This window comes from Cucumis melo, chromosome 1, assembly GCF_025177605.1.
Source record: "Cucumis melo cultivar AY chromosome 1, USDA_Cmelo_AY_1.0, whole genome shotgun sequence".
Taxonomy (NCBI): Eukaryota; Viridiplantae; Streptophyta; class Magnoliopsida; order Cucurbitales; family Cucurbitaceae; genus Cucumis; species Cucumis melo.
The window spans coordinates 23,221,523-23,248,507 of NC_066857.1; the positions used below are offsets into that span (position 1 = coordinate 23,221,523).

The following is a 26,985-nucleotide window of genomic DNA, read 5'->3' on the forward strand; positions in this document are numbered from 1 at the left end:
GTTTTGAAAAATTCAATAACACATCATTGATCTTGAGTTCTCATTTTAAGTCAATAAGATCACCAAATTATGGTTTGAGAATGAACAAAGTAATATACTATCATCGTCGTGGTCATACTTTACCTACTTAAAATTTGAGTAGTTGAGTTTCTTATCCTAAGATAGTTAGGGTTTAATTTATTATATTAGACTAAAATATGACATAATCAATGACCTTTTAACTAAACAATGCATTTTATGAAAAGGATATTGGAAATGATTTATTGGGTTTGGCCCAAATAGCAAAACTATCAAACTTTGCCCACATGGATAAACCTTGAAGTGGGATGAGGAAATATAAACTCCTATCATTGAAGGGGGCAACCACGCTTGCACGAAAGATAGGAATAGAAATTGACTGTATAAGAAGAATAAAGGAGATAGTGTGTCTCAACCCGAATATGCAAAGATGAGGTTAAGGTTAACTCTACTAGTGGCAGGATAGGAGGGGTATTTTGAAAGATAGGAATATAATTTTATTTCTATTTTTTAAGTCAAGGCGTCGACCTACAAACACTCTCCTCCATGCACTGCCTCCCTCACCCCTCTATAAATTGGAGAGAACCCATTCATCAAATCACACAATTCACTTCAATCGCCTATCCTCTCTTCCTCTCATATCCTCTTCGCCTTGTGTTCTGAGCTTACAAAAGCCCTTTGTTTCTATTCCCTGTACTTACGAGTGCATGTTCGTACTGGGAAGCTGTGTTAACCTTGGGGAGCAAACGACATAACGATTAGCACCTCGGCCAGCCGAAATTGCTTTCAGGGCAGTGGTTCGTCACGACACAACAATAAATCTGATCGACCTTACCTTCTAACAAAGGATAGACCCAAGTGTGAATACCACGAGCTCTCCTGTCCACAAAAAAAGTTTGCTCTCATTCTTTTTCATCTCTACTTCTTCTTCTTAACATCATCCTCTTTTTCTTAGAAATTTTCATAAAAGTTTTGCACCCTTTTAACATTTATAATTTTTTAGTTTGTGCAAGATGTTTTATTTTTCAATCAAATTTTTAAATTGCTACGAGTGAATCAATTTGAGACATTTATTAAGATTATATTTAAAGATAGTTAATGCAATCAAATTTTAAGAAGTAATTTAGAATTAATGAACATATAACTTAATATGCACAATACTTCTACTATAACCTCAAAGTTAAAAGTTCGATTTTTCGATTTTATAATAAAAGAACTATTAAAATAGACAATTCTCAATTCCCAAAAGAAATTTTATCATTATCATGTTACAATCATCCATCTTGGTCCTAATCCATTCAAATTTATTGTCAAGTTTACTTGGAAGGAAAGTAAAGTATCTGTAAGTTTTTTCGATGAAGATATATCCTTCAATACGTTTTTTCTTGGAGCATTGTCAATGATGTCAAAGCAACCAAAATATTTATCATTCAAAATTAATGATATTTTGCCATGAAGTGCAGTGGATTTTTGTTATTTCATGATTTTTTTCTGTCCTCAAGCGTAGATAGTTTATTTTTTTATTATTAAAAATTTTATGATTTTTTAGCTAAAAAATATTTACAAAATATAATAAAATTTTAGATTCTATAAACTCTTATTAATGTCTACGAATTATCATTATCTATGATTATATTATATTTATAAATATATTTAGTAATTTTGTCATTTACAATAATCTCTCGTATAATTGTTACAAATGAAGTTTTAAATTTATTTTTAAAAATTTATATTTTAAAAATCAAACCACACCCACATGTTCTTCAACTTTCAATTAAAAAATCAAACATCCGAGCTCTTCAAACGAAAATTGTCCAAAATATTTATACTTGATAAAAAATGCAATAAGTTTTTTTCATAAATAGTTTTCTAAAAAAATAATAGTTTTGATAAATTAAACTTAAAAAAAAAAAATTAAAAGAGAGAGAAAAGAAAGGATTAATAGAGAAATATCTCTAACAAGAGAATCTCGAACCATTTCCCCAGGAATTCTCAAAGAACAGTAACATAAATTTCTTCAGCAACTCAATTTGAAATCAAAAGACAGACAGATCCATAATGCTTCGAAATTTACAAACCTCCACCATATCTTCTCCTCCTCCTCCTCCAAAATTCTTGAGAAATTGCTTCCCAATTTCATACTACACCAACAGCCAATGGCTTTTTCACCCTTCAAATCCCCAGTTCTTCTTCATTGCGCTTCCCATTCTCCTTCTTCGGCAAAGCTAAGAGATAATTACCATGCGCCGCTGCGGCAAGAACTCACGGATCGTTTTTGCCCTAATGACAGGGCTTCTGCTTCTGCTTCTGCTTGCGATCGCGATGGCGAGGCCGATTAATAGACCGCCAATTCCGCCGTCTGGCCGGAACCCCTGCTCTCATTTTTCGCTGCCCGGTGATGGAAGGCATTGCCGTTGATGGATGAAGGGATCGGAGCTCAGGGGAGATTGTGTGCATGTTCTTAATTTCTTGAGGTTCTTTGTTTTTTTACCAACGACCTCTTTTGGCGTAGCCATTAGCAAAACTATAAAATACAACTTTTGCTTACGTCAAATTTCGTTGTAAAATACTAAAATTATTGTTCATCTTCATCATGCTATGAATGATGTTTCATGTTTGTAACGGATCAGCAATAATAAACTCGAAAAAAGCTCTTCCTTTTTATTTCTATTTTGCTATATTTCTATTTTGCTTTCTAAACAAACATATATGATTAGTAAATTTGATCTAATTCTAATCTTGATACACAAATCCAAATTGTAGATACCCTTAATTGAACTTCGTCACCAACATGAAAACCTTCTTAGTAACTCATAATTTTTTTACCCACATTTGTAGGAAAATAAGAAAGGGACTTCTATGTTTGTTCATTACCTTAGTGCAATTTGGTTTTGTTATTTGATTTGTATTCTTTGGTGGTATTATCTATGGACTGTTATTCTCACCCCCTTTCCATTCTTTCGCTAAGAAAACCGACCACGAAAGGACTTCGAAGAAGAAGAAATGGGTAAGGCTAAGATAAGGGCTTGTTCATAATCCTTATGATAATTGCTTGCTTGACTGATTAAGAGAGTTTGGACGGGAGAGAAGAGGTTATAAATCGGGGATTATCAGGTACAAAGTTTCTTTCTCATGGCATGCTAGTAGAGCACAAAGAATCAAGCCAAATCTCATTTTAATCATAAATTGACCATAATAATAGTGAGGATCAATATAATGATATGAGTTCTCGGTGATATAAACCAAATATTGTTCTTGATTCTCTTACGTTCAGTTATTAAGGGTCCGTTTCGTAACGCTTTCGTTCGTTATTTTCGATTTCTGTTTTCATTTTTTTTAAGAAACGGAGGTGTTTGATAACATTCCTTGTTTTTTCTTCGATTCTACTTTTTCTTTTTCTCAATTATTTTTATTGGTTTTCTTTCCATTTTTATCGATTATTTTTACTAATTTTCTTTTCATTTTTTCTCAATTATTTTTATTGGTTTTCTTTCCATTTTTATCGATTATTTTTATTAATTTTCTTTTACTTTTTCTCAATTATTTTTATTGGTTTTCTTTCTATTTTTTTCGATTATTTTTATTAATTTTCTTTTTCTTTTTCTCAATTATTTTTATTGGTTTTCTTTTCATTTTCTCAATTATTTTTATTTTCTTTAGTTTTTCTTTTTCTCAATTATTTTTATTGGTTTCATTTTCACGTTTCTCAATTATTTTTATTAGTTTTCTTTTCCTTTTTCACAATTATTTTTATTGGTTTTTTTCAATTGTTTTTTTGGTTTCCTTCTTCTTCTTCTTCTCAATTGTTTTTATTTGTTTCCTTTTTCTTAATTATTTTTATTGGTTTCATTTTCCTCTTTTCTCATCATCTTTCCCAAATAATCATCGTCTTCCTCTTGCACTCACCATCTTGATCTGCACATCGTCTTCCTCTTCGCCTCTCATCGTCTTCCTCTACAACTCGGACTCTTCCTCTTCATTGGACTATTCCTCTTCGTCGGATCCATCGTCTTCCTCTTCGCCTCTCATCGTCTTCCTCTACAACTCGGACTCTTCCTCTTCATTGGACTATTCCTCTTCGTCGGATCCATAGTTTTTGCTTGACTGTTCCTCTTCGTCAGATCCATAGTTTTCATCTGACTCTTCCTCTTCACCGAATCCATAGTTTTCATCTTCCTCTTTATACGTATCTGGATTTTTGTCGTGAGTTTTTCTCTAAAGCATCATAGGTAGCAGAGTTAAGGTCAAATTTTGTTTTGTTTCTTTCAATTAAGACATAATAACTTACTTTAAAATTAATATTACATTCTAGATGTTACAAAATATCAATGTGGTTGTTGAAATTGGTGGATTAAGAAGTGAGTCGACATCATGTAAAAGAAATGGTCCGAATGAGAGATTATGTTGCAAATCAAATTTGACAACACTTAAAGGATATATATAATTTTATGCTTATGTTATTATTTTTATTCGTGCATTGGTACTTCTTCATATTAAATTATTAAACTTTTAATAATTTTATATTTTATGTTTGATAGATGATCTATATTTTTGTTTAAACCCTAAAAAGAAAAAACAAGGAACAAAAAACAAGAAACAAAAAATAGGAACGTTAACAAACAGGTCCTAAATGGTTAGCATGAAAAAAAAAAACATTTGAATCTTCTTTTCATCGATATTTTTTCCTCCTTGCCTTTTACTTATTCTTTTCGACTACTAAAATTCGTACTTATTTTTATTGGATACTTCCATTTGATTCATTTTTACTTTAAAGTTGTTGAAATCTTTCATATTATTATTTGTTGACAATTTATCGACGGTGTAAACTATACTTTTTACAAAAATAAAAATAAACAAATTGCTCTAATCAAAAAGCAATGTAAGAAAAAGGAAAATATCATGCTTACAACAAATCCCTGACCATTTAAAGAACAAAGAGGGTCTGGGGAAATTAAATGTCTCCACGTTGAGCAAGAGAATGGATAATTAAATTTCAATCACGTCATATATAAATCGAAACGAAACATCAAAGAAAATCGAAAGTCATCAAACATATCTACTCAATCAAGAAAAACTTGTAAGAGAGGAGTCTGTTAACTATTAAGAATATGGACAAGAAACTTACAAATGTTTGGTCGCATTAGAATGACTCGGCAATGAAGGCCGTGCACCAAAGCGTGAGCTTCAATGCTAGGGAGTGAGTAAATTATAGCTTCTCAAGCCAAACACTTTTTTATCCCATCTTATCTATCACTTCCAAACTTGATCAAAATTGAAAATACTCCAAACATGACAAAATTAAAATTGCACAAAAGAAATGAAATTATAAGTTAAAACTCCCAATTTTGGCTTGTGGTCATGTGTTATTGTTTTTATGCATGGGAAAGTCGGAAGAATAACATTTTTTTTTTGTTTGAAATTGAAAACTTAATGACAAAATTTTAAAATGTAACTATAGCAAAAAAAATCAATCAAGTATTTTTAAAATTTTTATTATTTCAATCTATATTTCACGTTTTTAGTGAATTCAACCTCCACAAAAAAAGAGTAAATCAATATTTTCAATATATCACAAAGATATTAATAAAACATAAAAAACAGTGTAAATATAATATAGACAACACAACTCTTAATCGTCACTCAAATCATAATATGTTTGTTTACTTTTGTATTGTTTTCAAATATAAGAAAATGGACCAAAATATTATAATCTATATATGATGAACCAAAAGATAAATTATGATATTTTGTTATATTCACGACATTTTTAGAAATTCTATTATTTAAAATAATTTTTCTTCAACTATAATTAATTGATATTTTATTGATAATGTCGATAAATTATTGTACAGGAAAATCATTACCAAGGTAAAAAAGTAGCAAAAATTATTTATAAAATAAAACAAAATTTAAAAATTTAGAGGATAATAAATACTCTGTAAAATTTGAAAATCGATAGTATTTTCTAAATACTTTGTAGTGAATAATATGTAATATTGGAAAATAGCCGTTGTAGATACATTCATACGTCCGCTAAACAATATTCGTGACTAAAAATTTGGGTTATTTTTTTGGGCAATTTTCATGCATTTGTGAGTTTGATCATCCATCTCTCTCTTCTCTGTCTATTGAGAGGTTGTAGAGCAAAAATAGCCACAAGTACTCCGAACGAAAATGCCGGAACTGGAGAATTCAAGATTACTACCGCCACAAACCATGAACGAAGCTCAAACACAGACGCAAACAACACCAAACTTCTGGGTTTACGCAAGGACTTTTTTTCCCTCCCCCACCAATTCAAGCTTCTGCCCGACAATTTTTTATTCGCTCATTGCTTTTTCCATACAGAATCAAACGGTTATGTCCTCTTAGCTGCATTTCCGAAAATTCATATTCGGAGTCGCAATGGTACGTAATTTAACGCCTCGATCTTCAAAATTTCAGCAATTCTGGCGGGACATTTCACAATGGGGGTGGGGGATATATGATTGCGTTCATTGAGTTTATTAGTTATTAGAAATGTAAAACCCTCATGTGATTTTGGTTTGACGGTCTGTTGATAAGAAAGAAAGAAAGAAGGAACACGACAGGAAAACGTCATGGTTACGTATTCTGTTTCATATTCTATTTTTCAGAGATTATGTTATGGTTGTTGATGGCGCTGTAGATTATTTATGATATCAAGCGATCGATTCAATTTCAGGAGATGCTTAAACCTTGTGCTTTTCATTTCATCCTTGAGCTATAGGCACTGTGAAATCATGTAGCTATATTTATGTACTTGTGTATCAAATGCTGATTAAACTGTAATTTAGAATCAACCCAAATGTTGGATATTAAAATCTTTATTTATCTGATATGGTTGTGAATTTTGATACTTATTGATATAATCTATAATTTGCTGCAGGACAAGCCTGTCAATATTGTTGTTGGTTCTCAAATATGGGTGGGAGATATAGATTCTGTTTGGATTGATGGACTCGTATTGAACATCACTGGGGAAGATGCTGAGATTCAAACTAGTGATGGGAGGCAGGTAATATAGTTTTGTTTATTTATTATTTTTTTAAAACATTAAATTAAACGAAAGGCATGTAAGAAATTTAATATTGAGATGCCTGCAGAAAAAAAAAAACAAGATAAGGTTACACAAATAATACCAGTGAGCCCTCAGTCGTGAAAATTTAAGAGAACAAGGAATGTGTCTAGATATTCTGGTGACTGAACTCCACAAAAAAGCCAAGAAGTGAGTTTCATTACAGTTTTTAAACGTTTCTTCGCTTTGAAGGACAAAAATGCATCATTATCTCTTTCTTCATGACTGAAATATGAAATGTTGACATAAATGTCGTTTTGGTTAGTTGTTTCATCAGTTTATATGTATTTTTGAACTGGGTCGTTTGCTGGCTTCATGAGAACTCTTTCCACGAGATTTGATGGGCTTCTTGATTCTTCTGTTGTTTGGAAATGATTGGCTATCGAATATCAAGTCAGAACATGCTCTTTTCTATCGTTTCTCCTTGCATGATAGACTGACTTTCCATGAAAGAGGAGGTGAGAGATAAAGCATGTAGTGTCTAAAACCTTTGCCACTTTTTCATTAATAGCACAAGCACATCATTGAGGTTGGTGACTTTTAATAAAAAATTTCTCTTTCATATGGTTCTTGGAATTGATCTTTCCAAGATACCGAAGCAAGTACATGAAACTATTTGGAATGTTAGGTTTTCAGATTCCAAACATCTTAAAGATGAGATTGACACTGTAGCAGTGGAAAATGCATTTTAAAAATGGTTTGTCTAGTAAAGAGCCTGAGTTTTCTAAACTCTTTAATTTGATGGAGACTCCCTCAATTATCTAAGTTATACGAGTCTTGAGTATTGACCCTCGATTATATCATTGAAGTTTCTTGTTAATTTCGAGACTTAAAGTTGAAAAAAGGTTGTGGAGCTTGAAGGGGATGCTAAAAGAGCCATTAGATAGAACTGGTGATTGGTGATCGTGTATATGATTGAGAGAAGCAGAGAAAGAAGGGAAGTTGCCCATCTGATCTTTTTCCCTCAAAAGGAGAGTGTAGTGTGATTTTCCAACCAGCCAATACTTCTCGTGAAAGAGAACATCAATTGCATGTCTCAAAGAAACTGGTGTGGATGAAAATAATTATTGCCAACATTGGCTTACTCAACGGTTAAAGCATTTATACTTCCTTTAGGTGGTGGGGTATTTGAATTTTTGATGAGTTGATGTAGTATTTGTTAGAATTAGTAGGGCTTTGCCCTAGAGTACTTTTGAAAAGAATAAAATACAAGATTTTATTTCCTAAATATTTCCTAGATCTTTTCCTTTCTTATTCCTATTGTACTCTATTTATTCTCCCTTTGTACCTATTGTATTTTGTTCATAAGAAAAATAATAAAAACTAAAGTATCGTGGTTTTTCTCCCGGTTCTCGGGTTTCCACGTAAGTCTTGGGTTGTTGTTAATTGCTTTCAATATGGTATCAGAGCAAAGCAATAACGAAACCCAAGAAAATAACCTAGAGAAACCCAGATCGAAATTGAACCCGTCACTGCCGCCGCCGGAATCGCCGCCGCCGTGGACGCCGCCGTTGCCGCCGTGGACGCCGCCGTCGCCGCCGCCATGGAGAAACTGCTCCAGAACCTACAGAAACCGCCGATCTACCCAACGGGAGTGGTTCCGCAGCCGTACGCGCCGCCGTCTGACCAGAAGATGATTCACGCACCGCTCGTGTCCGGCGCGTGAGCCCACGCGCCGCCGCCGTTTCACGTCACCGCCCATCCCGTTCCCTTCTACGCGCCGTCGGATGTCCAACCGTCAAACCCTTCCGGCCATTCGCATCCTCACGCGCCGCCTATGAGCTCCGGACAGCAACCCTCAACCGTAAATCTGTCAAATCAGTACAGAAAGCAGCAGCTGTACGTTGACTCTTTATAGCAACCGCTGTTTTCTGGTAACGGAATTGATCAACCCCAAAACAGATCGGACATTGAAGCGGGCGAATCTTCAACGCATTCCAAACCAACCGAGTTGCCGATATATTCCAAGAACCCGGTAACTTCGTTCCCTAATTCACAGTCAAATTATATAACCTACACAACCGTTTAACCTCATCCATAGTGACGTTTGGGGTCCTTCCAAGGTCACCACCTCCTCGGGAAAGCGGTAGTTTGTAACTTTCATTGATGACCATACCCGTCTTACCTGGGTCTACCTTATCACAGATAAATCCGAGGTTCCATCCATTTTCCAAAACTTCTATCATACTATCAAAACACAATTTCATACAAAAATTGCAATTCTTCGAAGTGATAATGGTCGGGAATTCCAAAACCATAACCTTAGTGAATTTCTAGCCTCCAAGGGGATTGTTCACAAACCTCATGTGCCTACACTCCTCAACAAAATGGAGTGGCCGAACGAAAAAACCGACACCTTGTGGAAGTAGCCCGTTCACTTATGCTTTCCACTTCCCTTCCATCATACCTGTGGGGAGATGCTATTCTTACAGCCGCTCACTTAATCAATAGAATGCCTTCTTGTATCCTCCACCTTCAGACTCCCTTAGATTGTCTTAAGGAGTCTTACCCCTCTACTCGTCTTGTTTCTGAGGTTCCTCTTCGTGTGTTCGGGTGCACCGCCTATGTCCATAATTTCGGTCCTAATCAGACCAAATTTACCCCTCGGGCTTAGGCCTGTGTGTTTGTTGGGTATCCCCTTCACCAACGCGGTTATAAATGTTTTCACCCGCCGTCTAGGAAATACTTTGTCACTATGGACGTTACTTTCTGTGAAAGCCGACCCTACTTTCCCGTTAGCCATCTTCAGGGGGAGAATGTGAGTGAAGAGTCTAACAGCACCTTTGAATTTGTTGAACCTACTCCTATTACCATGTCTGACATTGATCCTCATCCCATAATCTTACCCACAAACCAAGTTCCCTGGAAAACATATTACAGGAGGAATCTTAGAAAGGAAGTTGGGTCCCCCACTAGTCAACCGCCGGCTCCAGTCCAAAATTTCGAACCTCCTCGAGACCAAGGTATGGAAAACTCTACAAAACCTTGTACTAATAATACAATGAGTGAGAATGACAAGTCTGATGTTGCTATTCTTGAAAATATGGAAGAAAAGAACCGTGATGATGAGACTGAGGTTAGAATAGAAACCAGTAACGATGAAGCTGAACAGGGTCATACAAGAAAACTTGATGAGTATGACCCCTCTCTTGACATTCCAATTGCATTGAGAAAAGGTACCAGATCATGCACTAAACATCCCATTTGCAACTATGTTTCCTATGATAATCGCTCTCCACAGTTTGGAGCGTTTACAGCAAGCCTTGACTCTACCATAATACCGAAAAATATCTACACTGCTCTAGAGTGTCCTGAATGGAAGAATGCTGTTATGGAAGAGATGAAGGCTCTCGAAAAGAATAGAACTTGGGAGATCTGTACTCTACCCAAGGGACATAAAACTGTAGGATGCAAATGGGTATTCTCTCTCAAATACAAAACAGATGGTACGCTTGATAGACACAAGGCAAGGTTAGTTGCAAAGGGATTCACTCAAACCTATGGTATTGACTATTCAGAAACTTTTTCTCCAGTTGCTAAATTGAATACTGTTAGAGTCCTGCTATCTGTTGCTGTGAACAAAGATTGGCCTCTATACCAGCTGGATGTTAAGAATGCCTTTTTGAATGGAGACCTTATGGAGGAAGTCTACATGAGCCCCCCACCAGGATTTGAAGCCCAATTTGGTCGGCAGGTGTGTAAACTCCAAAAATCTCTATATGGTCTGAAACAGTCTTCGAGAGCATGGTTTGACAGATTCACTACCTTTGTCAAGTCCCAAGGGTACAGTCAAGGGCACTCTGACCATACTTTATTTACAAAGGCTTCCAAGACAGGAAAGATTGCTATTCTAATAGTTTATGTGGATGACATTGTTTTGACCGGAGATGATCAAACAGAAATCAGTCAACTAAAGCAGAGAATGGGTGATGAATTTGAAATCAAAGATTGGGAAATCTGAAATATTTCCTTGGAATGGAGGTGGCTAGATCAAAAGAAGGTATTTCCGTGTCTCAGAGAAAATACACCCTTGATTTGCTAACCGAGACAGGTATGTTGGGATGTCGTCCTGCTGATACTCCTATTGAATTCAACTGTAAACTAGGAAACTCTGATGATCAAGTTCCAGTTGATAAAGAACAATATCAGCGCCTTGTAGGTAAATTAATTTACTTATCTCATACTCGTCCTGATATTTCCTTTGCTGTGAGTGTTGTCAGCCAGTTTATGCAGGCTCCCTATGAGAAACATATGGAAGCTGTTAACAGAATCCTGAGATACTTGAAAAATACACCTGGTAAAGGGTTGATGTTTAGAAAAACAAATAGAAAGACCATTGAGGCATATACTGACTTAGATTGGGCAGGATCTGTTATTGATAGAAAGTCTACCTCCGGTTATTGTACCTTTGGGGCAATCTTGTAACTTGGAGGAGTAAGAAGCAAAGTGTTGTGGCCAAGAGCAGTGCTGAGGCTGAATACAGAGCTATGAGTCTGGGAATATGTGAGGAAATTTAGCTCCAGAAAGTCTTGTCACATCTTCATCAGGAATGTGAGACACCATTGAAGCTTTTTTGTGATAATAAAGCCGCTATTAGTATTGCTAACAACCCAGTTCAACATGATAGAACTAAACATGTTGAGATTGATCGGCATTTCATCAAAGAAAGACTTGACAGTGGAAGTATATGCATTCCGTACATTCCTTCAAGCCAATAGATTGCTGATGTTCTTACCAAGGGGCTTCTCCGACCACACTTCGACCGTTGCGTTAGCAAGTTGGGACTCATTGATATTTACCTCCCAACTTGAGGGGGAGTGTTAGAATTAGTAGGGCTTTGCCCTAGAGTACTTTTGGAAAGAATGAAATATAAGATTTTATTTCCTAAATATTTCCTAGATCTTTTCCTTTCTTATTCCTATTGTACTCTATTTATTCTCCCTTTGTACCTATTGTATTTTGTTCATAAGAAAAATAATAAAAACTAAAGTATCGTGGTTTTTCTCCCGGTTCTCGGGTTTCCACGTAAGTCTTGGGTTGTTGTTAATTGCTTTCAATAGTATTAACAAAAATAATAAGATAAAAAAAAAAGAAGAAAAAAAAAAGGAAAAATTAAAAAAAGAGAAGAGAAATGCGTTATTGAATTCCTTGAAAAGCTAAACAACAGTGTTACCTTTAGACATTGGTTTTGATTTCCAGCCATTTCAGTGTATAAACTAGACATCTCGTTAAATTACCAAATTTCGAAGATATTATTTCAAAGAAGGAGGAGCTATTGAGCTAGACAAAATATAATATCCTCGAGAATTTTCCCATCAGTTACCGGTTGGAGTGCTTTTGTCTGTTCACCTCAAAATAACATGCACAGAAGGTATAGGTTTTCTTTTTCTCCTTCTAACTCGTTTCCTCACTAATATTCCTTATGGTCGAAGTTGACAGCCATATGCCATTGATTCTTCACTTTTTCTTCAGTTAAGACAATACCAGCCTTTATAGTTTTGAATATAATCAAAATATTCTGATGTAAGTTATATTTGTACATTTATTAACTATCAGTTTAATTATTGGATTAATATACAAGGTGTGCCTCACATCACTCAGGCCTTTTACTTGCCTTCACATTTTAGGGTTCCTGAAGTCACTGTACCTCATTGTCCATATTTTTCAACAAACAACTCAATTTATTTTGCATGTTTGGCAAAATATTACCAAATTTTATTTTTGCAGGTGGTTGTAAAAATGTCAAATCTTTATCCAAGGGACTCAGAAGCTCCTGCTACTGGAATTGACGACATGACTAGAATGTCATATTTGAATGAGCCTGGGTTGCTGCATAATTTGGCAATCAGATACGCAATAAATGAAATTTATGTAAGATCTAAGATTTTTTTTTTGATGATTTACTTGGTGAAAGAAAAAGATTCGTTACACTCCAGCTAAGGATCCAAATAATAACTCTTTGACGTTATACAGACTTATACTGGAAACATTCTTATTGCCATCAACCCATTCCAAAGTATTTCAAGTCTGTATGATGCCCATGTGATGGAAAAGTACAGGGGTGCACCAATTGGGGAGCTGAAGCCGCATGTTTTTGCAATTGCTGATGTTGCATATAGGTTAAATTCTTATTTTTTCCGTAATTTTTGTTTTCTCATGGGATGACATAGACTATCACAATCCTGTGGCAGGGCTATGATAAATTATGGGAAAAGCAATTCCATTCTGGTAAGTGGTGAAAGTGGGGCCGGTAAGACTGAAACCACCAAAATGCTTATGTGTTACCTTGCATTTTTGGGCGGCCATGCTGCATCTGAAGGACGAACTGTTGAACAACAAGTTTTAGAAGTAAGTTGGATTCTAAGTCTAGCAAATCTAACTATAGTGACACAATGTAATCGGCACATACTTCATACAATGTTATTCCAGCATCCTATGGTGTCTCTAAAGTGCATGGTATTATCACTTATCAGTTACTATTTCTATCCATCATGAAGTATTAACAAGATTAGACGTGGATCTCTTTGGTATATTTGCAAAATGCAAGATTAAAATTTGGGTCACTTGTAAAGCGACTTTGACATATAAAGTATCATGACGACATGATACTCGTTGAGTAGATTAGAAAAGCACATGTATGACAATAATAATTACTTTTGAGTTTGGAATACATCAAGCTAAGTCAACACATCATGGGTTGGTTTAGTGGTAAAAAGGGAGACATAGTCTCAATAACTAACTAAGAGGTCATATGTATTATCATGTATAATTACAGTTTTAAAATTAGTTATTATTTTGTTATATTTTCTGTTATTCTGTTTTGATAATACTGCACTGTAGCAGAGTATTATAAATACTCTTAATTACCATCAGATTTAATCAATAAGAATACACTTCAGTTATTAACCATTGGGCATTAATTTTCATGGTATCAGAGCTTTTTTGACCCACGTCTTCTTCTCCTTTGATCCTTTCTTCTTTCTTCCACCATGGCAACCGAAGCAAGTTCTTCTTCTTCAACCTCCAAAGAACTATCATCACCCCTCTTCCTTCTAACAAATATATGCAACCTAATATCCATCCGACTTGATTCAACCAACTACACCCTCTGGAAGTTCCAATTCGAACCTATGCTGAAAGCACACAAGTTGTATGGCTTCATTGACGAATCCATTCCCACACCTCCGAAGACGATTTCGAACCCCACAACTGCGAGTTCCTCAGCAACTACTCAGACAACTCCGTCTTCAACAACCGAAATCAGTAACCCTCCTTACGAAGATTGGCAAGCAAAGGACCAAGCGTTAATGTTCCTCATCAACGCTACCCTATCTGTTGAAGCACTAACATATGTAGTTGGATGCAAATCTTCAAGTCAAGTATGGAAAACACTTGAAAGGCACTACTCTTCAAATACCAGGACAAATATTGTCAACCTAAAATCAGATTTACAACAAATCTCAAAGAAACCAGATGAACCAATTGGTTTGTATATCAAAAAAATCAAAGAAGTGAAAGACAAATTAGCAAATGCAGCAACTATTGTTGAAGATGAAGATCTCGTAATCTATGCCCTAAATGGCCTTCCAAGAGAATACAATGCCTTTCGCACCTCAATGCAAACAAGATCTCAACCGGTAAGTTTCTCTGAACTCCATATCCTCCTAAAGTCTGAAGAATCTGCACTAGAAAAACAAACCAAACGTGAAGACATCTCAGTTCAACCAACAGCAATGCTTGCAAATCAAAACACCAACTCATGAACACCTGGAAATGCACCCCAACAAAATAACTAAGAGGAAGAGGAAGAGGCCGTAACACTGGTAGAGGCCGATCAAACTTCAACCAAGGGAGAGGTCGTGGACAATCTGATTTTGGAAACCGTCTGTTCATTCAATGCCAAGTATGTAATCGACCTGGTCATTCTGATTGCTACAACAGAATGAACTACAATTATCAAGGAAAGCACCCCCCTCAAAATCTTGCTACCATGGTTGGCCAACAAAACTCATAGTATCTTAACACTCATAACTATCCTTCAAATACTTGGCTTGCAGATTCAGGATGCAATGCTCACGTTACTGCAGACTTTGGAAACTTCTCCATAGCAAATGAACATAATGGTGAAGATAGCATCTCTGTTGGCAGTTGTCAGTCACTTCCCATTACTCACATATGATCAGGTAAACTCTCCTACACCCTAAACTCTTCATTCTCACTACAAAATCTCATGTATGTCCCAACGATCTCCACAAATTTATTGTTTGTTCATCAACTGTGCAAAGATAACAATTGCTTAATCACCTTTGATACTAACAAATTTACCATTCAGGACAAAACTATTGTCAACCTTTTATTCCAAGACCCTAATGTGAATGGACTTTATCCAATCACTCCATATGTCTCAGATCAAAAAAATTCTCCAACTGCTCATACTGCAATCCAGTCATCCTCCAAGATCTCCTCTACCCTATAGCACAACTAACTCGGCCATCCTCACACACAAGTATTAAACACAGTTCTACATTCCTTAAACCTTCCCTCTTGTACAAAAACCTGCATATGTGAATATTGCTTATATGGGAAGATGCATAAACTCCCTTTTCTCCACTCATATTCTACTACCATGTTTCCCTTACAAATCACTCACACTGATGTATGGGGCCCTGCCCCTGAAATATTAATAAATAGTTTCAAATACTATTTCTCCTTTGTTGATGACCTCACTAAGTATACCTGGATTTTTCCCATAGCAAGAAAATCCGATGTAACAAATGTCTTCAAACACTTCAAACCACTAGTAGAAAATCAATTCTCCACTCGCATCAAAACTCTCAGATCTAATGGAGGAGGTGAATTCATCAACCAAGATCTACTATCCTTTCTCACCGCAAATGGCATATCCTACCAAAAGTCATGTCCCTATACTCCTCAACAAAACGGTGTAGCTGAAAGAAAACACTGCCATATCATAGAAGTAGCCATCTTCCTAATGACCTGTGCCTCCGTCCCAACCAAATTCTGGTCCTTTGCCTTTGCCACAGCCATATACCTCATAAACAAACTCCCCTCTCAAAACCTTCAAAATAAGACACCCTTTGAATGCCTACTCAATCAACCCCCTGAGTATAAACATCTAAAAATATTCGGTTGTGCCTGTTACCCTTTACTAAAACAATACAATTCTCATAAACTCCAACCAAAAACCTCTCGGTGCATCTTCCTTGGTTATCCCTTAGACTACAAAGGTTACTTGTGTTACAATATGAGCATGGGAAATTTTTTCATATCTAGACATGTTATCTTTGATGAGACTATTTTTCCCTTCTCAATAACCCCACAAAACAACCCCATAAAAGATAACCATACAAAACCTATAAAACCCCATCAAATACCTTTATCCCTATTCCTAAAAGACTCCCCACCTATTCCTAGTATGAGTAATGAAAGTGCTATGCCATCTATGCCAACAATGAGTTCTTCACAAACAGATGAGTCCTATCTAAACAGTCAACCGAATACTGAAACTGAAATGCACACAAATGCACCCATCATAAATGCCCATCCAATGCAAACCAGAAGCAAATCTGGTATATCAAAGAAGAAAGTTTTTGTTGCTGCAACACATCTCCCCAAAAATTCTGTTGATGAAAATGAATCAAGCTCTTACACCCAAGCATCTAAAGATTTAGTTTGGCAAAATGCAATGAAAGAAGAATATGATGCTCTATTGAAACAAGGAACATGGAAACTCACCAGTTTATCACCAAACAAAACAGCCATTGGCTGCAAATGGGTATACAAAATAAAAAGAAATCCCGATGGAACCATTGCTAGATACAAAGCAAGATTAGTTGCCAAGGGATACCATCAACAGGAAGGCATAGAATTTGAAGAGACCTTTAGCCCAGTTGTAAAGAAACCTACTGTCCAGATAGTTCTATCTTTAGCTGCACATTTTGAATGGAAACTAAGGCAACTTGATGTTAAAAATGCCTTTTTACATGGCGAACTCCGTGAAGAAGTCTATATGCAACAACCACAAGTTTTGTTGACAAAACAAGACCAAACCTAGTGTGCAAACTCAGAAAATCATTATATGGCCTCAAACAAGCTCTTCAAGCTTTGTTTGAATGTTTCACAACTCACCTATTGACACTTGACTTTAATGCTTCGAATGCCGATAACTCGTTGTTTGTTCGAAAAATTGGAAAATCTACCACTTATCTCCTACTTTATGCAGATGACATCATAATAACAGGCAACGACTAGCCATACATTGATGTGCTAATAAGTCCGCTGCAGCAGAAGTTTGATATGATTGACTTGGGAACGTTGAAATATTTTCTGGGGCTTGAAATCCTGAGGAACTCATCCGGTATCTTTGTCACACAAACAAAATATGCTAAGGATGTATTATAAAGGTTTGGAATGAATGGATGTAAACCATGTAATACCCCAATTGCTATACATTCCTTTAGTGACAAGCCAGACAATTCATGTTCAAATGAAGATGTGACAGCCTACAGAACAATTATTGGAGCCCTCCAATATCTCACCTTTACTCGACCAAACATCGTCTTCTCAGTAAGCAAATTGTCACAGTTCATGCACTCACATGCCTATTGCCATCTTACAGCAGCTAAAAGAGTATAAGATACATCAGTGGAACCACTTCAAAAGGCATACTCTTCAAAAATCCATAAATCCATTCAGAGTAAATGCATTCTCAGATTCAAATTGGGCAGAAAATAATCTTGATAGAAGGTCGACCACAGGATTCATCATCTACTTAGGAGATAATCCTATATCATGGGCAGCCAAAAAACAGTCCACTGTATCTCGAAGTTCAACAGAAGCTGAATATAGAGCTCTTGCAACAATAGCTTCTGAATTCGACAACTCCTTCGAGACTTACATGTATTTAGAAGAGAACCTCCTTGTTTATGGTGGGACAACAAGTCTGCCATCCAACTTGCTCATAACCCTGTCTTCTATGATCGAACCAAACACATAGAAGTGGATTTTCACTTTATAAGGGAAAAAGTTGTCCCAAATGACATTACACTGTTGTACATTCCCTCAACAGAACAGCCCGCTGATATATTCACAAAACCTCTCACTACCAATTGCTTCCACACTCTTCGATCCAAACTTATGCCTTAAGCCTAAAGTGCATCAGTTTGAGGGAGGATATTATCATGTATAATTACAATTTTAAAATTAGTTATTATTTTGTTATATTTTCTGTTAGTCTGTTTTGATAATATTGCACTGTAGCAGAATATTATAAATACTCTTAATTACCATTAGATTTAATCAATAAGAATACACTTCAGTTTTTAACCATTGGGCATTAGTTTTCAATGGGTTCAATCCATGGTAGCTACTAGCCACCTATCTAGGAATTAATTTCCTACGAGTTTCTTTGACACTCAAATGTTGTAGGGTCAGACAGGTTGTCCTGTGAGATTAGTTGAGGTGCGAGTAAGCTGGCCAGGACACTCTAAGATATAAAAAAAAATCAAGCTAGGTCTTTTAAGCATATAAATAAATATCTTTTACCTGTGAAAGAAAATTTGAAAACTGCTATACTTATGCCATTGGGGAACAAACTTTTCTCCAGTTAAGAACAAGACATTGTGTTTGAGAACGCTTAGGCATAATTCAAGTTCTCAAAAACATTCATTAATTTTCCATTATGTAATTGATGAATATAGAGTACGATCCAACTTTCCATGTAGGTAGAGCTCCATTAAAGAAAATGCAGAGAGCATTCCTGACAATTTAAGGCCATCAGAATCTAATGGTAACATTGGAATTAAGCATTTGGAAGAAAATGGTTTCAAATGCCGCTTTTCCTTTTTCTAGGGGATGGTTTTCTTCTAATATTTTTCATTTCTTCCGACGATACTTGAGATTTGAATTTTAACTATTTATAAGTTGGCATTTTCTTATGTTGTGACATCTTCTCTCTCAACTTTCTGAATCCTGTTTAAACCCGATGCAGTCGAATCCAGTTCTTGAAGCCTTTGGCAATGCAAAAACAGTGAGAAACAATAATTCAAGGTAAAAAGTTATCCTTACTTGAGCTTTTGCAATATAGGGATTTTCTTAGAAATGATTGGATTGACACCTACATAATCTGGCTTCTTCTGGATACCTGCTTCCATTTCCACATACGTGTTTACTGTTGATATTAGACCTTTCATTTATTCGTAGGAACCTTTTCTTCTCCATTAGAAGTGGAATTTCAATAGCTTGTTGCATGAGTTGCCTATTGATAATTTATTGTATACATTAGCGCAGCCGGTTTGGGAAATTTGTTGAGATCCAATTCGACAAAAAGGGAAGAATATCAGGAGCTGCCATCAGAACTTATCTTCTTGAGAGATCACGGGTTTGCCAAATATCAGACCCTGAGCGCAACTATCATTGTTTTTATCTTCTCTGTGCAGCTCCACCTCAGGTTGGTGGTTTCTCTCTCTCTCTCTCTCTCTCTCTCTCTCTCTCTTTCCTTTTCCTTTTCTTTGAAATAGTTTTTTCTTGTCAACTAATGTTCATCAGCAAAGTGATTTTTTTTCCAGGAGAGAGAGAGATATAAGCTGGGAAATCCAAAATCATTTCACTATCTAAACCAATCAAATTGTTATGAACTGGCTGGTGTGAATGATGCCCATGATTATCTTGCGACAAAGAGAGCCATGGATATTGTTGGAATAGGTGAACAAGAGCAGGTGATACCTTACTCAGTAGGTAGCTATTATTTTCCTACATATCAACCTACTGCTAAATGCCTCCCCTTTCTCCCTCTTTCTTTCAGGATGCAATTTTCAGAGTTGTGGCTGCTATTCTCCATCTGGGTAATATTGAATTTGCAAAAGGAGAAGAGTCTGATTCATCATTTGTAAAAGATGAAGAATCAAAATTTCATCTTCACATGACAGCAGAGCTTCTCATGTGTGACTGGAGCTTTGCTTTTATTACTCTGTATTTCTCATAATAACCTGCATTTTTTGTGTATTCTGATCCTAAAAATATTTCAGGTGTGATCCCAATGCATTAGAAGATGCTCTTTGCAAGCGCATGATGGTTACACCGGAGGAAGTCATCAAGAGAAGTCTTGATCCGCATGGTGCAACAGTTAGCAGGGATGGATTAGCCAAGACAATATACTCTCGTTTGTTTGACTGGTAATATTGGTTATCCTAGCATTGTCACGTTTAGATTCTGTTGTAGTTCAACAGTTTTTTCTTACTCCAACAGGAATTAGAACAATCGCTTGTTTAACTTATCCAGGTTGGTTGATAAAATCAATGTATCCATCGGACAAGATCCTTGCTCGAAATATCTGATCGGTGTACTTGATATTTATGGTTTTGAGAGCTTTCAAACAAATAGGTGATCCTTCTTGTAACTCTGGCTTTTGTAGAGAGTTCTCCTTCTGTATATATATTAACTAATAGGTGATGTTTGTAAGGGAGTCAAACTGGACATAGATTTAGACAAAACACCCATGCTCACAGCACATGCAAATATCTTCTTTTCTGCCATTTCTGGAAATAGGATAATTTAATCTGTTAGCGAGCTTTTTACTACTTGACAATCATAAAGGTCTCTTAAAAATAGAGCAGTTGTTGATGTGGGCGTAGTTATTAATGGACAAGTTGTATGTTGACTGTGACTATCCTCCACTCTCTTCAGTTTTGAGCAATTCTGCATCAATTACACAAATGAAAAGCTGCAGCAACATTTCAACCAGGTATGAGGTCAGTCTCGTTTGATAACTTTGTCTTTGATCTTGACTTTCTTCTTCTTCTTAGTTTTTCTTTTTTCAAATTTCAATGTCAAATCTGGATGTTATGATTTTATTCAGCACGTATTCAAGATGGAGCAAGAAGAATATGTAAAAGAGGAAATTGATTGGAGCTACATTGAATTTGTTGATAATCAAGATGTCCTCGATCTCATTGAGAAGGTTCAGTTTTTCCTTCTTAATTTTGCTCATGAATTCTAAAGATGCTCTCACAACACTACATATACTATTGCTTTCTTCTTATTTAATAGCATAGAGAAAGCACATCTCAATGTCTCAACTAATTTTCCATATTGATATACCGTATCCGTTATGAAAGGGTATCATTTGACGATTGGGGTAGACTTTATTCTAGGAGGATGATGTGGTTGAATGAGTTGCTAACAGACTTGGCCAGAGTAAACGGTATATTACTGAAGGAATGTCAGTTTACTCTTGTAAGCTTTCCTTAAATAATATTTGTTTCATTTCAATACTCAGAGTGAAAAGCTTATGAAAAACATTCTTTAGGAGGGAGAAGATTAGGCTGGTGGCTCCCATTTAGTTAATTGGGAGAGTTTGCAAGTCATGTCTAAATGTGGGTGGGGTACCCTTAGTTTTGTTAAATGAAATATTACATTTCATTTATTGGAAGGTTTGAAGTAACTAGCTTTGTTGTACCCTATTATTCATTTGTTGGAGAATGAGCTTAAGAAAAAACTTCATCTTTCTTAGGGAACATCTTTCCAAATTTTGTGCATCAGCACCTGTCAGTTACATGCTGTTATTATATAAAACATCAGTAGGCAAGATTGCAATCAAGATACTCATATTGACAAGTTTTCACCTTTTAGAATCCAAGAAAATGGCCGAAAAAGTCTCGTTCAAGTAATAGACAGACGAATTGGCTCATTTGATAATGTTAAATCACTGATTAACCCCAAAGCTTAAGTTGATAAGTAAAGAGAAATTTAATATAATATCTAACTCTTTCCCTCACTTGTGGGCTTGAAATATGAAGAAAGACCCAATAAGTGGAAATTAATATTAATTGGGGAGGAAACAACAAGGTAGGGGCTGGATCACAAAACCTCCCTGAACCATCTATTTTGATAGTATCTTAAATGACCGATATAAAAGCTTAAGTTGATAGGTGAAGGAAAATTTAATATAGTATCTAATGCCCAACAAACGGGAAGGAAATAACGTTGCAGGGGTTTGAACACATGACCTACCTAGACCACCTGCTCTAATACTATCTTAAATCACCAATTCAACCCAAAAGCTTAAGTCGATCTTTTTTTTTTTTTATAAGAAACAAACATTTCATTGGTAAAATGAAATAAGGGGAAACCCAAGCACCTCAAGGTGATTTCAAAAAGAGCGCTAATTGGCAACTAAGACCGATAAGCTAAAGTTCTCAAAAGAGTGTCTAATTTTGCACCAATAAAAAGCCATGGACAATACCATGTCAAAAAAGAAAACTAAAAGATGAAAAAAGTCTTAAAAAAGACGTCTATTACGCTCACCCCATAAAGTCCAAAAGAAAGCCTGAAGAACAGCCAACCAAATAACCTTCTTGCAACCAAGAAACGGGTGGCCCACCATAAGAAAGTTGAGGATGTCTGAAATGTCGTTGGACAAAGCAGTAGACCAACCAAAAGCCTAAAAAATGAGATCCCAAAATGGTCGAGCAAAAGGACAATGAATAAAAAGATGAATAGAGGATTCAACATTAACACAACACATAATACACCAAGAAGGAGAAGTAGACATATAAGGCATACGACGCTGGAGGCGATTGACAGTGTTTATAGCTTTATGACTAAGCTCCTAAAGAAAAATTTTAATTTTCTTCGGGAAGTGATCCATCCAAATGAGAAATTCCTTTTAAAAGACTTGAGAGCATTTATCAAGTCATCAATCATAGACTTCACAGTAAACATAGATGGGGAGTCAATTGTCCATCTCCAAGAATCATGCACCATACGAGTTCTGCTAGAAGACAAAATAGTAGACAAAGATACCCATTCCTAAATTTCATGTTCAGTAAAATTATGTCTAAAGTGCAAGTTAAGTCTTAGAATCTGTAAGTCACGCTTCAGCAACAGAAATATCAGGAGTACAAGAGAGACGAAACAAACAAGGAAAAATCACAGAGAGAATACCACAATCATGCCATCGATCTTTCTAAAAACAGATAGTGTCACTCGTACCAAGGTAATGTTGAGTTCTAGAAAATACAAGGCCAGCAGTATGGTAGATGGAGCTTCATGGGGACTTTGATGACCTTCTAACAATAGTCGGCCAAACACAAGAGGGATAATAGTACTTAGCCAAAATGAGTTGATGCCACAAAACATTCTTCTCATGTAAAAACCTCCAAATCCAGTTTGCCAAAAGGGCAGAATGTAAATGATGAAAATTGCCCATGCCCAGACCACTAAGAAGCTTAGGGCACGTTGAGTGGTAATCCAATTAATGTTATGCATACCATTTTCATCACATGAACTATCCAAAAAAAATTCAAGAATTAGTTTCTCAAACAATTAATCATATCATCAGGGGCATGAAAAAGAGAAAGGTAATAAGTAGGCAAGATTGAATAAGTGTATGACGACCACCCTTGGATATGTAGGCGTATGTAAGACCCCCTATTGTTCACATGTATAAAAGGATGGGCAAACAGGTAAACATACAGGCTAGGAATGATGAGAGAATGAATTGAAAAAGAACGTGCAGAGTGGGGCCTATAGTGAGGAATGTTTTAGGGTCTATAGATAGCATCTTATTGGGATTGGGTAGCTAGGTTTTATTTTGTATCTTTTGGGTTGTAAAGGCTGCTGTAGCCTGGAGGAGACTCTAGCTCATAGAGAGGAGGGTTGGTATGTTTTCTTGTTATTATTTTGTTTCTTTCCTTTATTAGTAGCTTGTGACTATTATTTTTTGGCATTATACATATAATCACATAGTATTGTCTCTGTTTCTGCCATTAAGTAGAAAATATTAGATATTACTTGTTAGTATCCTAACAGTTGGTATCAAAGCCACTGAAAACTGGGGGTTATCACACGTCTAATGGCTCAGCGATAGATGGAGGAAAGAGTAGAAGGAACAGAGAAAGAAATACTAGGATTGAAGGAATGATGCTGGAAATGAAGAAAACCATGGATCGACTGGTGGATGAGATGAGAGAAAGCCATAGTTATAAAAAAAAGAGAGGAATCTGGGACATCCGACGGTTCTGTCATGAAGTTAAAAGACAAAATGGAAGAGATGGATGTCACGGTTGAGATGAACACAACCACCGTGGACAAAAAGTTAGAAATGCCGATGTTCTTGGGAGAAAATCTAGAGTCTTGGGTGTACAGAGCAGAACATTTTTTGGAAATTAATAACTTACCTGAAGCTGAGAAGGTAAAGGTAGCAGTGGTAAGCTTTGAACAAGATGAGGTAGACTGGTATAGATAGAGCCATAATCAAAAGAAAGTTGAGTCATGGGAGGATTTGAAAGCCAGGATGTTCGAGTTTTTTCGTGATACGGGACAAAAGAGTTTGGGAGCACGACTCATTCGCATTCAACAGGATGGGTCCTACAATGATTATGTTAAAAAGTTTGTTAACTACTCAGCTCCATTACCCTATATGGCAGAGAGTGTCCTAAGAGATGCATTTGTGATAGGACTGGAACTGACCCTCCAAGCAAACGTGATTAGCAGACATCCCCAAACGTTAGAAGAGTGCATGAAGGAAGCCCAACTGGTGAATGACCGTAACTTAGCCTTGAAGTTGGCTAGAGTCGAGTTGGGGATACCAGAACCAAAGGGGGGAGAATCTTCCACCACCAAAATTCAAGCAGGGAATGAAAAAGGGATGCAGCGTAAAACTGAATTCCAAATGAAGCAAGTGACTATTCCTATTAAAGGAAATTACCAAAAAAGGGACCCGCCAGTTAAAAGGCTATCAAATGTAGAATTTAGAGCACGATTAGATAGAGGCCTCTGTTGCAGGTGTAATGAAAAGTATTCCCATGGACACTGTTGCAAGGTAAAGAAAAAAAGAGAGTCGATGCTCTTTATCCTTAATGAAGAGGAAAGTACTAAGGAAGGAGAAATAACTTAAGCAAAGAAAGAAGAAAAAGTGGAGCTGAAGCAATTAGATATCATCGAAGGAGCTGAAGTTGAGTTTAAAGCCATTACTGGCTTTACATCCAAAGGGACAATGCAACTGAAGGGGCATGTGAAGGATAAGGAAGTGATTGTGCTAATTGACAGTGGGGCAACCCACAACTTCATTCATCAGGCATTAGTGGATGAAAAGAAGATACTGATTGAGGAGGGCACCCCTTTAGGGGTTACAATTGGGGATGGTACTCGATACAAGGGAAAAGGGATCTGTAGGAAAGTAGAGCTAAGGTTGAACGAACTGACGATTGTGGCAGACTTCTTAACAGTAGTGTTGGGGAAGGTTGATGTAGTGCTGGGGATGCAGTGGCTTGACACAACAAAGAACAATGAAGGTTCATTGACTATCCTTAACTATGTTGTTTTGGGTGGGGGAAAAACAAATTATACTTAAGGGAGATCCTTCCCTTATTAGAGTTGAGTGCTCTTTGAAAACCATAGAAGAAGATATTGGAATTGGAGGATCAAGGATTTTTATTAGAATGGAAGAATTATGAGTTAGAAGCTGAGGATGATTGCGAGAAAGAACAGGAAACGAAAGGGGAGGAGGAGGAGCTGCCCATGATCAAATTCCTCTTAGCACGGTATGCTGACATTTCTGAGACGCCAAAAGGGTTACCTCCCAAGAGAGCCATAGACCACCATATCCTAACTCTACTAAAGCAAAGACCAATCAATGTGAGGCCATATAAATACGGCCATGTGCAAAAAGAAGAAATAGAAAAGCTGGTGGTAGAAATGCTTCAGACAGGGGTAATTCGGCCCAGTCACAGTCCATATTCGAGCCCTATTCTATTGGTAAAGAAAAAGGATGGAGGATGGAGATTTTGCGTGGATTACAGGAAATTGAACCAAGCCACAACTTCTGATAAATTTCCCATTCCGGTGATTGAAGAGCCATTTGACGAACTGCATAGACCAACTGTATTTTCGAAGATGGACTTAAAATCTGGTTATCACCAGATCAAAATGAGGGAGGACATTGAAAAGACCGCATTTCGCACCCACAATGGCCATTACGAGTTTCTGGTAATGCCTTTTGGCTTGACTAACGCACCAACCACCTTCCAATCTCTTATGAACCAGGTATTTAAACTCTTCTTAAGGCGCTGTGTGCTAGTTTTTTTTTATGATATCCTAGTTTATAGTGTGGATATAAGTGAGCATGAAAAACACTTGGGAATGGTCTTTGCGGCATTGAGGGATAACCAACTCTATGCAAACAGAAAGAAGTGCGTGATTGCGACTCTCAAATCCAATACTTAGGCCATTAAATGTCCAAGAAGGGAGTAGAAACAGATGAAGAAAAGATTAAAAGTATGGTGCAGTGGCCTCAACCTACAGATGTAACAGGATCGAGAGGATTCTTAGGACTGACCAGTTACTATAAGAGGTTTGTGAAGGGCTATGGAGAAATTGCTGCTCCTTTAACCAAGCTCTTGCAAAAGAACTCATTTAAATGGGATGAAGAGGCCATTGTAGCTTTTGAAAACCTAAAACTAGTAATGACCACCATCCTGATGTTAGCCCTACCTGACTGGTTCCTTCCTTTCATTATAGAAACTGATGCTTTGGGTATTGGTTTAAGAGCAGTATTGTCCCAAGATGGTCATCCCTATAGCATTCTTTAGTTAGAAGTTGTCTTAGAGGGTTAAATCTAAATCAATATACGAAAGGGAGCTAATGGCTGTAGTGTTGTCTGTGCAAAAATGGAGGCATTACTTACTAGGAAGGAAGTTCACTATTATTTCAGACCAGAAAACTTTGAAGTTTTTGTTGGAACAAAAAGAGGTCCAACCCCAATTCCAAAAGTGGCTGACCAAACTCCTTGGCTATGACTTTGAAATACTATATCAACTAGACTGCAAAACAAAGCTGCCGATGCTCTCTCA

At 36.5% G+C, this 26,985-nt stretch overlaps 1 protein-coding gene and 1 long non-coding RNA gene across 2 annotated transcripts in view; both read left to right on the forward strand.

The window, feature by feature from the left end:
- Positions 1-631: 631 nt before the first annotated feature.
- On the forward strand, positions 632-2,682 carry LOC127148112 (uncharacterized). Its single transcript, XR_007818762.1, has 2 exons — positions 632-912; positions 2,005-2,682. It is a non-coding gene; the product is annotated as an uncharacterized LOC127148112 (long non-coding RNA).
- A 3,414-nt stretch (positions 2,683-6,096) lies between these two features.
- The window catches only part of LOC103489733 (myosin-11), a 42,898-nt gene continuing 22,009 nt past the window's right edge, over positions 6,097-26,985 (forward strand). The window contains exons 1-13 of the mRNA XM_008449017.2: positions 6,097-6,426; positions 6,926-7,054; positions 12,842-12,985; positions 13,088-13,233; positions 13,306-13,462; positions 19,125-19,183; positions 19,424-19,583; positions 19,702-19,851; positions 19,938-20,074; positions 20,161-20,307; positions 20,414-20,515; positions 20,819-20,876; positions 20,991-21,092. Of these exons, the coding sequence (XP_008447239.1) occupies positions 6,424-6,426; positions 6,926-7,054; positions 12,842-12,985; positions 13,088-13,233; positions 13,306-13,462; positions 19,125-19,183; positions 19,424-19,583; positions 19,702-19,851; positions 19,938-20,074; positions 20,161-20,307; positions 20,414-20,515; positions 20,819-20,876; positions 20,991-21,092 (1,494 nt within the window). The 5' untranslated portion in view covers positions 6,097-6,423. The remainder of the gene's footprint in view (positions 6,427-6,925; positions 7,055-12,841; positions 12,986-13,087; positions 13,234-13,305; positions 13,463-19,124; positions 19,184-19,423; positions 19,584-19,701; positions 19,852-19,937; positions 20,075-20,160; positions 20,308-20,413; positions 20,516-20,818; positions 20,877-20,990; positions 21,093-26,985) is intronic.